General features: G+C 36.7%; 2 protein-coding genes across 4 annotated transcripts; both read left to right on the top strand.

Moving 5' to 3' along the window:
• The first annotated feature begins 565 nt into the window (after positions 1-565).
• Positions 566-6,007, top strand: LOC113568111. Of its 3 annotated transcripts, none has more exons than XM_035528002.1 (5): positions 566-632; positions 3,243-3,548; positions 4,530-4,574; positions 4,882-4,977; positions 5,345-6,007. In XM_035528002.1, the coding sequence occupies exons 1-5, from the start codon at positions 575-577 to the stop codon at positions 5,398-5,400; spliced, it is 561 nt and encodes a 186-aa protein (XP_035383895.1). In that variant the 5' UTR covers positions 566-574; the 3' UTR covers positions 5,401-6,007. The 3 variants fall into 3 exon arrangements, with proteins under 3 accessions (XP_035383895.1, XP_035383894.1, XP_026852086.2); XM_035528001.1 differs by having other exon boundaries at positions 4,530-4,793; positions 5,348-6,007; XM_026996285.2 differs by having other exon boundaries at positions 4,530-4,793.
• A 4,257-nt stretch (positions 6,008-10,264) lies between these two features.
• On the top strand, positions 10,265-13,451 carry LOC113568108 (SLAM family member 9). The gene is made up of 4 exons (XM_026996282.2): positions 10,265-10,406; positions 10,988-11,281; positions 12,308-12,580; positions 12,669-13,451. The coding sequence occupies exons 1-4, from the start codon at positions 10,295-10,297 to the stop codon at positions 12,767-12,769; spliced, it is 780 nt and encodes a 259-aa protein (XP_026852083.2). The 5' UTR covers positions 10,265-10,294; the 3' UTR covers positions 12,770-13,451.
• Positions 13,452-13,675: the final 224 nt, after the last annotated feature.

Genomic DNA, 13,675 nt, shown 5'->3' with positions numbered 1-13,675 from the left:
CTCATTGGCACCGTGCATATCACATTGGACTTTTATTTTATAGTACCAACACATGCACAAACACTTTGTACATGGTATTTTACATGTGGTGGTGATTTGCGCATTGAATGTCAGTGTCATATGCCACAATCAAAAGAGAACTGTGTCTACACAATGACAGTTATGCCTAGTTTTTCACAAACCATGCTTTAGCATTTACATTTAAGTGAACACAACAAAAATTGAAACAGTGCCATTAATGTTAAGGCACTGTTTAGAGAAAGAAAAAGGCCCTCTTTTGAAGACCTGAAGTAACTAAAATCCTAATTCTAATCTTAATCCTCATCCTAATATTTCTTTCAGTCATTCATTAATTATTTTTTCTTTAATTATTTAAATCATTCATGGTTCATTCAGGGGTTTTAACACTGTTTTGGGCACTGTGCTCTTAAAGACCTTGGTTTTTACTGTACCAGCACATCTTATGTGGATGAACATCACACGTAATAACAGTAGAAAGTGATAAGAATCTTCTTCTACCTCCTTCCTGTTTTTCATACTTTTATTCAACTGTTTGTCATGAAGATGTACAATAATGACAATGCTAAGACAGCTGATCTTCATGCTGTTTCTCCCTGCTATCTCAATCGCAGGTAAAGAGACTAAATATTTTTTATACATTATACATTGCTATAGTACAGTCTATGAATGGAGTTCAGTAGCTAGAGAATCTAGGAGATGGTCACAGATTGGTTTGTATAGGCCTACTGTGAGTGACAGTACTGAGAAATCAATTGCATTTCTTGTACTGTTAAATTTACCCAGTCTGGATATTTAGAAAACTTTTCGGATTATTGGAGATACAACAATATCATCTTGTTATAGCTATCTGTATCTTGCTCCTCAATATGTTTTATGGGTATCAGGATTCAGGAAGTAGAGTCTAACAGCCAAGTATCCTGTTAAAACCTTTCAAACAGCTTTAAGGTGAAATGTAACAAAATCTTCTTTTTCAGCTTCATAGACTAGATATTAAACAATTTTAATTTTCAAGCCCAAAGATGTCAAATCTGTATAAATGAAAACTGATAATATGTAAACTGCTTTTTGCTTCATGGTTAAAAAAAACAGCATTTTAAGTTAAAAATCTTAAAAAATCTTAATCACATTTAAATTCAAAAGATTTTATAGTGAATTCATTACTTGAAGAAGAATTAATTTATACATACAGGAAGGAATAGTCATGTACGATTAATAGTAATAACTAGCAATATAGCCAAAATGGTATCTAGCCATCTAACATCTGGACATCTTTGAAATGAGCTGTTTTCCAAGTTCATCAATCAAACTCTTATGTACTTACACACTCTGGCAATAGCAGCAAAAAATTCTATTTAGCAGGTTGAGTAACAACATAAAAATGGACTACACCCTGTTTGTTGCGCAAGGTTTCAGATGTGGAAGAATTCTCTGGATATATCTATATGATTGTAAATTTAGACTTCAAAAAGCAACAATGTACTCATTGTTGATACTGTTAGCAAGAGGGTACTTAAACCGTTTGAATATATATATATATATATATATATATATATATATATATATATATATATATATATATATATTAATAATAAATACACAAAAAATAGGCCAGTGGTATTTATGTAGCAAGTAAATCTTTTATTGTGAACAAAAGCTGAAATTACAGTATACATTTAAAGCAAATGGAGGTGTAAATATTGCTACCATAATTCTTTAGGGCACTAGGATAACACTTAATTTGTTCATATAGGCAGCATATGTACTCAGCTAACTGTTTCCTTTAGTGTAAAGCATTAATTGAAAAATGGTTGATGTACAAAGAACTACTTCAGAAAATGGGAAAAATATCTTGCCCAGTAACTGTTTAATAGATGAGCCACTGAGCATCAAATAATTAGCATTTGTGGTGTCTGTAGTACAACTAAGCGTACAGAATGAAGAGCACCAAAACGAAACCACATGCCTTCGCACAGAAACATGTGCACAGCACAGGGGAAGTTCAAGCTAGGTGCTGCAGGCCAGCACCTTTCCTTTGATCTTCCTTCTGTCTTTCCATCTTGTTTCCCCACTGTCACTACACAGTGTGACATCATAGGGGCACCCAACTTTTTTTTTTTTTTTTTTTTTTTTCTAAAATCCCAACACCTAATCAAAGATTGTCAGTGAAACAGAACATGTCAAAATGAACATGTCCATTGTTGTCTCTGGTCTACTAATATGGAAATAAGTCCTGCCTCCCCTCTTTTGATCTCTGTTGATAAGCATGGGCATACATAACAATCATGCACAGGTTACCACGGCTAGCTGTGCACACCTGAGCCAAGCTTGTATTTCTTTAAATATGTTAATCAGGAAAATGTTAGCTTAGGCTCAAAGTGATCCTAACGAGTTGTCAATCATAAAGAAATGACCCCAAGGGAACACTGCTAACTGCAAACAGAAGGACTGGACAGTGTTTGGGAAACTTCTCAGAATTTTGTTTTGGAAAAATGGCGTATAGAGAGAGAACAAGTCCCTGCTCCTGTTCCCAAAGCCTGATGGTTGTACTGTAGTAAAATGATTTTGTGGCTCTGGTCTTAGATTTTGTGGATCTGGTCTGGCCTGATCTGGTCTTTTGAGTCCTCTGCCTTGGCCCCAGCTCTCACACCTTAAATGAGTTCCCTGTTGTTGCTTCATAGTTTTAGTTCCTTTATTAGTTGCCCTGTGCTAACAGTTATGTGTCAATGCCAAGTATACAGCTGAGATAGGAGGGCACTTATTGGCACTGAAAGGTTCTTCCTAAGCAATCCGTCACATACAAACCTAAGTAGGTCATACCCACACATCCATGCTCTCTGATGTACATCAGTGTGACATAGTTAAATGATATTTAAATCATGAAACTATACTTTTGGAATTACTTCATGCATCGCACATTCAATTTTTTGTATGATACCAATGAATATGGCTTTCATAGTAAACTCTGGTTCGACAGCATCCTGTCCTGTTCTTCTGCAATTTTTTTAAAACTATGCCTGAAGGATTCTAGGTGATGATGGGTATTAATGGATACAATTGATATGAAATGTCAAAACTTAATGTTCTCAGTGACATAACCACCATGCTTTTATCCTGAATCTAAAATAATGTGTTTAATGTTTTTGTTTTTGTCTGTCAAACTATGAGTAAATAAGATGAGTTGTTAATCTGTAATATAATTCAACATTATTCTTTCTCTATAGCGCACAAGGATATGTTTAGGCAAGTTGACAGTTCTGTTCAGCTGGACATATGGAGTCCTAAGGAGTCCACTGAGCAGTTTGATGACTTGTCCTGGATATTTGATAAAAATACCATTGTGATGAAATATCACAGAGAAACAAATAAAACCAAGCTGTACCCTCCTTACGAACGCCGAGCAGAGTACAATGAAGTAACCCATGGCCTGATACTGAAGGACCTGCACAGAAATGACAGTGGATCATATTCAGCCAGGATAAGTGGAGCTCGTGACATGATTGTTTCTGAATACATGCTCTATGTGTTAGGTAAGACAGCATGACAACCGTTAGAATAAAAAAGGAAACATTAAGCAATAATGCTGTTATCATCAGATGAGTTGTCATTGTTACAACTCTTCATTGACCAATTCACAAAGTCTGCTGTTCCTTTTGCATAATGTCAAATGTATTTTTATTTCTATGGTCTATAGCAACCATGGCCCTGGTAAAATGCAAACGTAATTCAGGTGTTAAATTGACAGAAACCAAAAGTAACAGGTAAAACCTCAATCATTGATCCCCAAAAGGCTATCATTTAAGAAATAGCATGGAATATACTTTCCCTATAACTGTTTTTTTTTAATTGAAATTTTTAAAAATGAACCATCTGGCATGTGTGTGGATATCAACTTGAGAAGATCAAGCCTAGCAAGAAAATTATTAATATTGAACAAAAAAAAAAAAATGATATGCTGTTCACAGGTTGAACAGATGGCAGGGTTTAGCTAAGAGATTTAGATGGCTGTTTTGGTTTCCTTTGTCTGCTAAAACTAATTTGGCCCAAATTTGAGCCACAGGTAGAAATACTGAGAATTAAGAGGACATCATCTGGGACAGTTTGCCAGTTTAAATTTTTGACATGCTTCCAGTTGCATTGCCTATATATTACAGAGCTGTGAAACCTTGGTTTTAGTCTTTGGGATCTGCATTAGATGCTTGTAGGCATAATCATATAAGCAGACCCAACAACTGCCATTGAAAGTTTCAAAATAAATTGAATTGCTTAAAAAAGACATAATATCCATCCTTTAATAGTTCTGATATGTTAATCTTCATTTTATCATACATAAAGGCCAAGTACAATGACAATATGATATGAAAAAATATATAGAACTACACTGTTTTGGTAAACTGGACCTTAATTGGATCTTAATTGATCCTGAGACCTAGATATTGTAATTAATCATTATGTGTCTTTGAGTGTGTACTGACCAGCACCACAGTGAGGTTTGTGTTTGTGTTCCCCAGAACCAGTGGAGACTCCAGTCCTTACTCCCGTCCCTCACCAGCAAAGTAAGGACCCGTGTAACGTGACTGTCTTCTGTAGAGGTCATGACCTTTCAGTCAGCTTTGGTTGTTATAACTACACATGTGAGGAGAGCAAAGTCAGATCTCATGGAGACAACACCATTGAGCTGTATTTCCAAGACAAATCTATCATCTGTAACCATAGCAATGCTGTCAGCTGGAATGAGAGTATTATTGAGATGAATGAACTTTGCTCATCTGAAGGTACAATCACTCTCCCATGCACACTTTTCACTCTCTGATCATACACATTGCAAAACCTCTACTGATCTATCAATGATTCCTTTCCCAGTGTGGCTATGGCCAGTCATAGCCAGTGTGGCGGCAACCGTCATCCTCCTACTCCTCGTTATTGGTTTTTTTGCACTTTGCAAGTGGGGGAAAACAGGTATTTGCATTGTCTTTCTTTAGCAAAGTGAAAAGATGAATGAAACACTAAGAGCTAAGAACTTTGCTAGTTGGTACTGAGCCCTTAAATAATAGCTGATCATACCGCAATATATTGTTATTAAATCCATTTTTGTTGTGTGCATGTGCATGCAGACTACTAGTTATCACTCTTTTGTTGTCAGTTGACTAACCTTAAACGGAACAGCTGATTGACTTTAAACTGTTAATGTGAACAACTTTACTAACCTTACACTGCTCATCTGAAGAGCCAGCCTGTTTTTTCCTTTTACACCAATTGGCCATTTTGGTCACCAGAGGGAGCCAAAGTCTAAGCCTAACGCATCTGTCTCTTACTGTCTCTTAAGCAGATGAGGAAAAATCGATTGGCACCTTACCTGCACAGCCCGGTTCATCTGGCTAATTCTTGGACCAGTTCTGATTCTACAAATAGCCTACACCAACTAATAACATCTTGATAACTACTGTTAACTGGTTTATATCAACAATATTGTTTAAATCATTGTCTAGTGAAGGAGAGATTTCTAAACATTTGTAACATTCAGAGAGTCATGCAGTGCTTTGTGAACTAGTGTTTCTGTTTCACACCTTAGCCCAAAACTGGAAGCTTCTTTTTGGATAATAAACCTATAGATGTTATAAAAGTTGTCTGTCAGAGTACAACATGAAAAGGGCATGGACTTGAATGTAATATTGAACAAACTTGAATGTAATATTGAACAAAAATGAAAGGCATTACAGAAATATGACAATTAGCTACTTTCGCTGACCAGACCTATCTGAGAAATGTCTGTGCATTGTCCTAATATTCTGCTGTGCCTATGCTAATTTACAATGTAACTAAAGAGGTTGTTTGAACTAAAGTATTGGAAGACCATCACAAAATAGTGTTATAGTGTTATAAAGAGCCAGAATCATTACACACTTACCTCAAACCACATTTAGGCAAATGACAAGCAGTCTGCACAATTCTTTCTGGTCATAAGCTTCTTTTGCTTGTATTAGGCATCCATGTGGCCCTACATGCTGCCAATAATGTGAGCGTTTTACACCCCCCCCCCCCCCCCCCCCCCAATATATATATATATATATATATATATATATATATATATATATATATATAAAATAAAAACTATGCTGAAGTCAGCCAGCATGGTGTGTATGAAATTAACTTAAGTGTTATTATATACAAAGATGACTGAATGAAAATAACAGGAATTAGTAACAGAACTTGAGGTTCATGGTATCGAACAAATCCAACAGAAAAAACACACCAAAGCCCATAAAACGGACCAATGCCCAGAGACCCTCCTGGGGCGCATCTCTGATGGCTATTGCCCCCTGGTGACACCAGTGTGAGTTGTCAGTCTGTCCCTACCCCATAGTCCAGTGGCCCCCGATCCCCCACGTTTACATTTGAGTAACCGCAAAAATACATTTGAACTGTTCATTTTATTAAACTTAAATGTTCTTATTTGATTTTAAATATGAGCTCTAAATACAAGTCTGGTGAACTAATTCATGAATCAGTATTCAGGGCACTTCACCCCATATAACTGCAATGTTGTCCTGTGGACCCATCAGCTGGTCCCAGTCTATGCAAACCAGTAGCTGAAAATGTTGAAATTGAGAGGTTGTAACTTAGAATAAACAATTCTCCCTGCATAAGAATTTCCCTAGGCAGGCAAACTAGATCGCTTTTGATTAGTGGCTTTAAGCTCTGATTGGCAGAGGGTATTAAGGTTGTTAATGATGATTGGCTGGATTCTACACCATTCCCAGTCCACCAATAACTGCAGGCAAATAAAGAGAAAGGAAATGGAAAGAAACAACAACAACAGCCTTTATAGTACATAACAGATAGTATCCAACACCTTAACGATGAGCGGTAAGGAGGTGGACGCAAGTGCGGAGAAGAGGAGGCAAGTCCAAAGTCATGGTCGTTAGGGTGGTCCAAGGTCATATTACCAACATGGAGAGTCGTAGAATACACGATAAACAAGACAAGGGCTAGGATACATGAAGGACGAAACACACGGAGACTTGAGTAAACGAAGGCGAGAATTAACATACAGGCTTGGGAAAATAGACACAACTTACATATATTCAGATGCAGGTTTACAGAGAGTCAGACATACGGTGAATAACAGAGATACAGGCCACCAGACAGGGTTTAAATGCATGAACTAATGAACTGAAAACCAGACACAGGTGAAAGGAATAACAGGTGTGGAGAAAAAGATGAGGGGCTGGAAGAAACGACACCAAGGAACGGAACAACTAGGAAGAAAAGGAAACACGACAGAGACAACAGGGAAACCATGGAAACAGGGACGCCAGAAGGGTGGCCATTCGTGACACACTGAAAAAAACAACAACACCTTGAAGGAGTCCTTGAAGATAAGGATCTAACTGCTATCTTTTGCAGGAAAAAATATCATTACCTATAACATTAATGAAACATTCTTTTTTTTTTTTTTTCGCTGAGCAAAGGCATGCCTAAGGCCCTGTTCCATTACTCACTTCCCCTTTGACTGACGCATTTCACATTACTAAATTTTCTGTAGTAATGGGATTTCCATTGGTTAGCACACTGAAGAAAATTAGTAATGAGCTAAAGAAATTCCTTGATTACTTTCACGCAAAGCCTCCATGCAATTTTTAAAAATCAGTTTTAAACTAAATATAAACATTTGCTTAACAAATATAAACTGGCCAACTAGCCATTGCGTTAAAGTCACATCAGTTGAAATAAAGATGGAGTCACTGGAAACATTGACTAGCACAGGCTTTGCCCCAGTATAGCTGAAGTCAAACGCTTCACATGTTGTCATTAGTAGACATGTTGTCTACTAATAAACATGTGTATGTTACCCTGGATAAGGACATCTACCAAATGCTGTAAATGTAAAACATGTTCTAGATGTCTAGATGGCAGCCAGACTGGATCTACAGGAAATAAACCTAATATCCTTCACTACACCTTGATTATGTATTGATTGGTATTTACAGATTGCTGCAGCAACTCCTTTTGGACTCAGTTTGAACCCTGCGACCAGGGTTGGCATTTGGAGAGGCCTAGAATGAGACATAGGGCTCTGTCTGTTGTACTTCAAGTTACAAATGCCATTTTGTTTTTAACCAGGTCTGATGTTCTGGGCATCAGCAATTATTTGCTAGAACCTTTCTCCCCAAGTTGTGCTGAACACTTAGACTTCTCTTCTTACTGATCTCTTTGTGCTTAGAATGAACAATAGGCAAGACATAGTAAGTAATATGAAGACTACAGATATTCTTGGCTTCAGGATTTGCTTCTGTAAGAGCAAAATAGGATTTCTGCTATCTTTGAAGCCTAAGGTAAGATTTGACACATAGGATTAATCACTCAGGATTCTTTATAGTAAATCTTTTTTGTTTGTTTGTAACGTTAGGGGGGTTGAGGGCGGACACATGCACGAAGTAACTTCACTTTGGATGTGTGAATGATTGTAACCGGAGACAGCGGAAGCCATTTTAACAATGAGGAAACAGATATAACAAAGCAAACGATTAGCAAGTTTATTAATAATAATAATAATAATAATAATAATAATAATAAAACAGATAAAATATCTAGACTAGAACAGAAAAACAAAACACACAGACTAACAGGCTAAAGGGAATGGGATGATTAAAGCTAGGAAACTAAAGGAAACTAAATACAAAGGAATGACTAAACGGAAGAGTAAAGGCGATGCATAAAATTAAGACAAGAAATCAAGACAAGACATAGGATGGGGAATACGCAGAAGTGAGATTCTTGGCTAGAACAGAGACAACTAGACTAAAACAGAAGATAATAATAACAAGAAACAAGACTAAAGGGAAAAGCAGAGTTACAGATAAGATAGATTTAAGAAAGACGAAGGGAAAACCGGACAATACCTGTGTACAGGAATTGGAAGAGCGTGAACTACACGGAAGCGAAGGGCGAAAGTACAATTGTCAAAGCGCAATTGTCAAAGCACAACAGAATAAGAAGGAGAGAATGTCCAGCAAACGAGAGACGAGGGAACAAGGTTTAAATAGAAACACTAATGAAGGACAAGCAAGGAACAGCTGGAGCTAACAGAGAGGAAACAGGGAAACATAGAAACAGATGATAGCAAGAAAACAAGGAAGTGCTTCAGATATCCAGGGAAATGGGGGACGCTCCGGGATGCGAGCGCCATTGTTTTTGTAATGAGGCGCCTGTCCTGCATTGTTTATATATATGATCTATTTAAGCACTGCCATGAGTATCATATCTTGACAGCTCATTGTTTGATTGCAGTTCTGAGGCTTTTGTTTATTGTGGACTGCCCATATTGAATGGTGTTACCTGTTTCTTTCATTATTCAGCTCTTAACACTTCTGTCTATTGTCACATTGTCTGTGTTCTGGTTCTGTTTGGACTGTTAATTGGTTTCTGCTTTTGGATTATAACCTGGTTAATAAATCCTTTACTTGTTTCAAGTCTTCCAACATAAAATACACTACAGTCCTCTTTCAAACTCAAGTATTCTTCCCTAGTTCCTGCCTCTTCATATGCCACCACTTTGGGTGACACTTTATTTTGAGTGGTTCTTTTTAGATAAAACAGGCTCAGTAACATTTGTAACAGTATTTGTTGCATTCAGCAGACAAATCAAGAGATGTTTCATCAACTTTGTAACTAAGACTTGTCTATAATCTGATTAATTCAGTTGTTTTTCACTTTATAAAGTGTCCAAGTTCTGTAGATGTTAACCTGAGAAGTCACTGGACAGCTATAACACATACTATCTTATCATACTCAAAATGTTATACACATGCTGTTGACAACATTCTGTAACTAGACTTTAAATAGATTTTGGTTAGGGCCAGGGTGACATTTAAACTAAGTTTTGGGTTGAGGTTAAGGTTGGGGTTAGGAAATAGGGTTAGATCGCTGGTGTCTGACCCTTCAACTGTAACATTTGTGAATAAATAAAGTAGACTGCAAATGTATCCAAATTCTCCTGATTCATTCATGACAGTGTTATAGATACTCTGTTGAATGTTCACTACTTTTCTATAAATGACTGTAAAGACATCAAAAAGATATCAGAATAAAGTGTTAACCCATTTTGGTCTGCTAGTGAAGTTCTTTAGTAATCCCACGTAATCCCAAATACATTTTCATTGTATCTATGGGGTTAACTATTTGCAGTATCACAGAGAAGTGAAATACCAAATGAAAAGTGCAGCTTCTCATATGAGCATTTTTTTCCCAAGACTCACAGAAAGAAGTGTGCTTCATGGAAGTGTCTGAAGTTCTTCCTTTATCTGAATTGGGGATTTTCACAAGCTTTACTAGAATGACATTAACGCTGCTGATTTTTGTTGTATCCATTTTGGTCTCATTTGCAGGTAATAAAGTCTTCTAAACCTCCATATTGATGTATTATAGTAGAATGCAAAAATGTTGATTGTGAGGGGGTATGTGTTGGCTGTTACAGTGCTAAAATATGATTAGTACGGCCAGTTGGGTTAGAATACTACCAGTAGTTAGTACATTCACACCCAAAAACGTACACCATGAACCTGTTGTCATTTGTCAACATGTTATACTATATGTATGCACAAATTAGACTAATCATTAGTCCATACCTGCATATCTAATAGGTTACCATGTCAAGCGTGACCAACTGTAGATTCTAATGTAGCTTTTTTTGGATTGGTCGCACTTATAGCCTAGCTGACTGAACACAAACAGAACATGTCTTGTGCCGCCTTGGATTTTTTTGCCTGAATGATATGTTTATGAAAATAGCAGTCACTGGCCATATATTTCACAAACAGTTCCTAACCTTTCAGAAAATGTGTTTAAAGACAAATTACATTAAATAGCTAGTTTAAATGTTGCCATTTAAAGGTGTTAAAATATGCATGTGTTTTGAGCTATACAAAAAGTAAAATATCTTTTAAATATTTTTGCTCTCTATCTGCAGTGTCCAGTGACATGTTTATGCAAGTTGGTACTTCTGTTCAACTGAACCCAGTCTATCCTGGACAAGACTTTGAAGTATTCCTCTGGTTATTTCACAATAATACAATTGGGAAGTATTACAAGGATATTTCAAAATTAAAACTCTACTCACCTTATGAAGGTAGAGTAGAGTTCAATGAGGAAGCCCACAGCCTGATACTTAAGAACTTGCAAAGGAATGATACTGGATTCTATGAAGCAAAAACAATTGGAGAAACTAACAAAGTTGTTGCTAAGTACAGACTAACTGTGTTGGGTAAGTCCTACAGAATTGCACAAGAAATACAATTCTTGTTCCATAGTGTTTTAATCAATTTAAATGATCTTTCATGTCATTATTTAACAACATAAGTAAATAAAAAACATTTGGTAAAAAACATGAACATAAATCTAGGGTCCAGCTGCTTTCAAGAGCAGTTTTAATGTTAATGTAAACTAAACAAATGTTTTAACGAATAGGACATCATATGTAAGTGTATGAATGAAAGAATGACATCATAAACTGCACTATTAGACATAACACAACCAAAACAATGTGAGAACTCTGTTTTACTGAATTAGTCTGTTTTAATAGCATTTTTCAACACAATAAAAATGCAAATAAAACTTGAATGTCACCATTAATTTCATGGCAGTCATTCACAACAAGTTCAGGTTCACCTGACCCAAGGTATTGTCTAAACTAAGACAGGTAAATTGGAAAATGCTGTATTTGAGTTTTAACTTCATTAACATTTTCTGTTAATTTTCAAGACGTTACTCATCCACAATAAAATGGTGGAAAAGGTGAATGGTGAGAATGCGCAAGTGTCTGACTTATGACTCCTATGTCATTTCCGCCATGGTACTTTGTTTACGTGCTGCAGCTGCTTGTCATGTAGCATCCAACACAAAGGGAACATGGCAAGAAAAAAAAGACATGTACTTTGCCTGGACATTTAATTAAGTCAAACGACTAAACATGAAATTAAAATACCTACTGGAGTAAACAGCATTACAATAGATTCTGCTATTTTGCAACTATGGACCTTAGGACAGTGTTTTCTAAAGCTATATTTTCCCACACTACAACACCAAAGTGTTTTTAGAATTGCCCACTTTGGAGAACAGATTTGAAAAGAGGTGTTTTTAGTGGTGGAAAATGCTATTTTATTGTGGATGAATGGGAAAAAAGAAAACAAATGTCTTTTCCAATTTACCCATGGTGATATAGACTAGGCCTAAGACTTCTAGATCAAGTCACCATCAACTACAGTGAGGTTTGTACATTTGTGTACTGCAGATCCAGTGGAGACTCCAGTGCTTACTACTACCCCTCATATGCAAAGCAGTGAAGCCTGTAATATGACACTCATCTGTAGAGGTCATGACTACTCAGTAATCTCTAGCTGTTATAATGAAATCTGTGATGAGATGGAATTGACATTACCTGGTAGCGTGACCCTTACCCTGACTGTCAGCGGCAGAGTCGTCAACTGTAACCTCAGCAACCCAGTCGGTTGGAAGGCAACTGACATTGAAATAACACCGCTCACCCAGCACTGCACATCTCATGGTTTGTACAGTCACATACACAAGTTCTTTCATCACACTGCTCATAAATCATGTCCCAAAGTCATTGACAGTGTTTATTTCTCTTTTAGGAAAAGTGCATCATCCTGGATCCAGTAACTCGGCTCACCTTGGGCCTTTCAAAGGCAGCATGCTTGTCATCATTCTGAGTGTCCTGTGTATTACGAAATAGCACAATAGTCCAAAGCATACAGGGATAAATTCAATGACCATGCGATTTTAAATAAACAAAAGAGATGCAGCATCTGAAAGTTTAAACGATGGCGTTAATGATTCATGAGGTCAGCGGTCTCCACTGCCTGTTTCTCTGCATGTATCCTACCAGTTATGTTACTTTGTGAGGAAGTCAAACACTCTTACAACTGCAACCCCCCAAACCCACATCACATTACCATAGTAATTCAAGCTGAAGGAAGACGTTTGCAAGTTTTGAGTTTTCAAAAAATAAATAAAGTGCAGAGCCTAGGCTTCTAAACTGCAAACAAACCTTACTTCATGCATAAACTTCAGCAAACACTCTCAAGTCACTGTGTCTTAAGAAAGAGGGAAAAGTAACAATCCACTAAGAATAAATGACGTGTTAAGGACATATAAAACTGAAGTACTTGGTCTCATGAGAGACTCTATGTTCCTAAGAAAAGCTCTTTATTGCATAGTATATCCTCTGTGTGCTATGGAAAGTTTGACCAGTTCATTGCAAATATCATGTTTAGCAACAGATCACTTCTCTAAATTATTAGACTGTATGAGACATTTGGTGCCTTTTCCTGTTTTGAAACATCTGACTGAGAGGTGACATAACTTGTGTGCATTTCCTGTGCTTCTTAAACTGCATTAATAAAGACTGATTTGTGTGCCTTGAATATTTCTTTTTTTTTTTTTTTTTTTTTTTACATTTTTCTTTAATCTCACCTTCAGGAACAACTTCCTCACATATAATTTTTAGATATATACACTTACTGGTCACTTCATGAGATACAGGTTGCTAGTACATGGTTGAACCCCTTTTTCCCTTAGCACTGCTTTAATTCTCTGTGGCATAGGTTCAACAAACTGATTTTGGTCCATATGGATGTGA

Source organism: Electrophorus electricus, chromosome 7, assembly GCF_013358815.1.
Source record: "Electrophorus electricus isolate fEleEle1 chromosome 7, fEleEle1.pri, whole genome shotgun sequence".
NCBI lineage: Eukaryota > Metazoa > Chordata > Actinopteri > Gymnotiformes > Gymnotidae > Electrophorus > Electrophorus electricus.
Note: the sequence above shows the minus strand (reverse complement) of the source record. Positions and strands in the feature narration are given on the sequence as shown.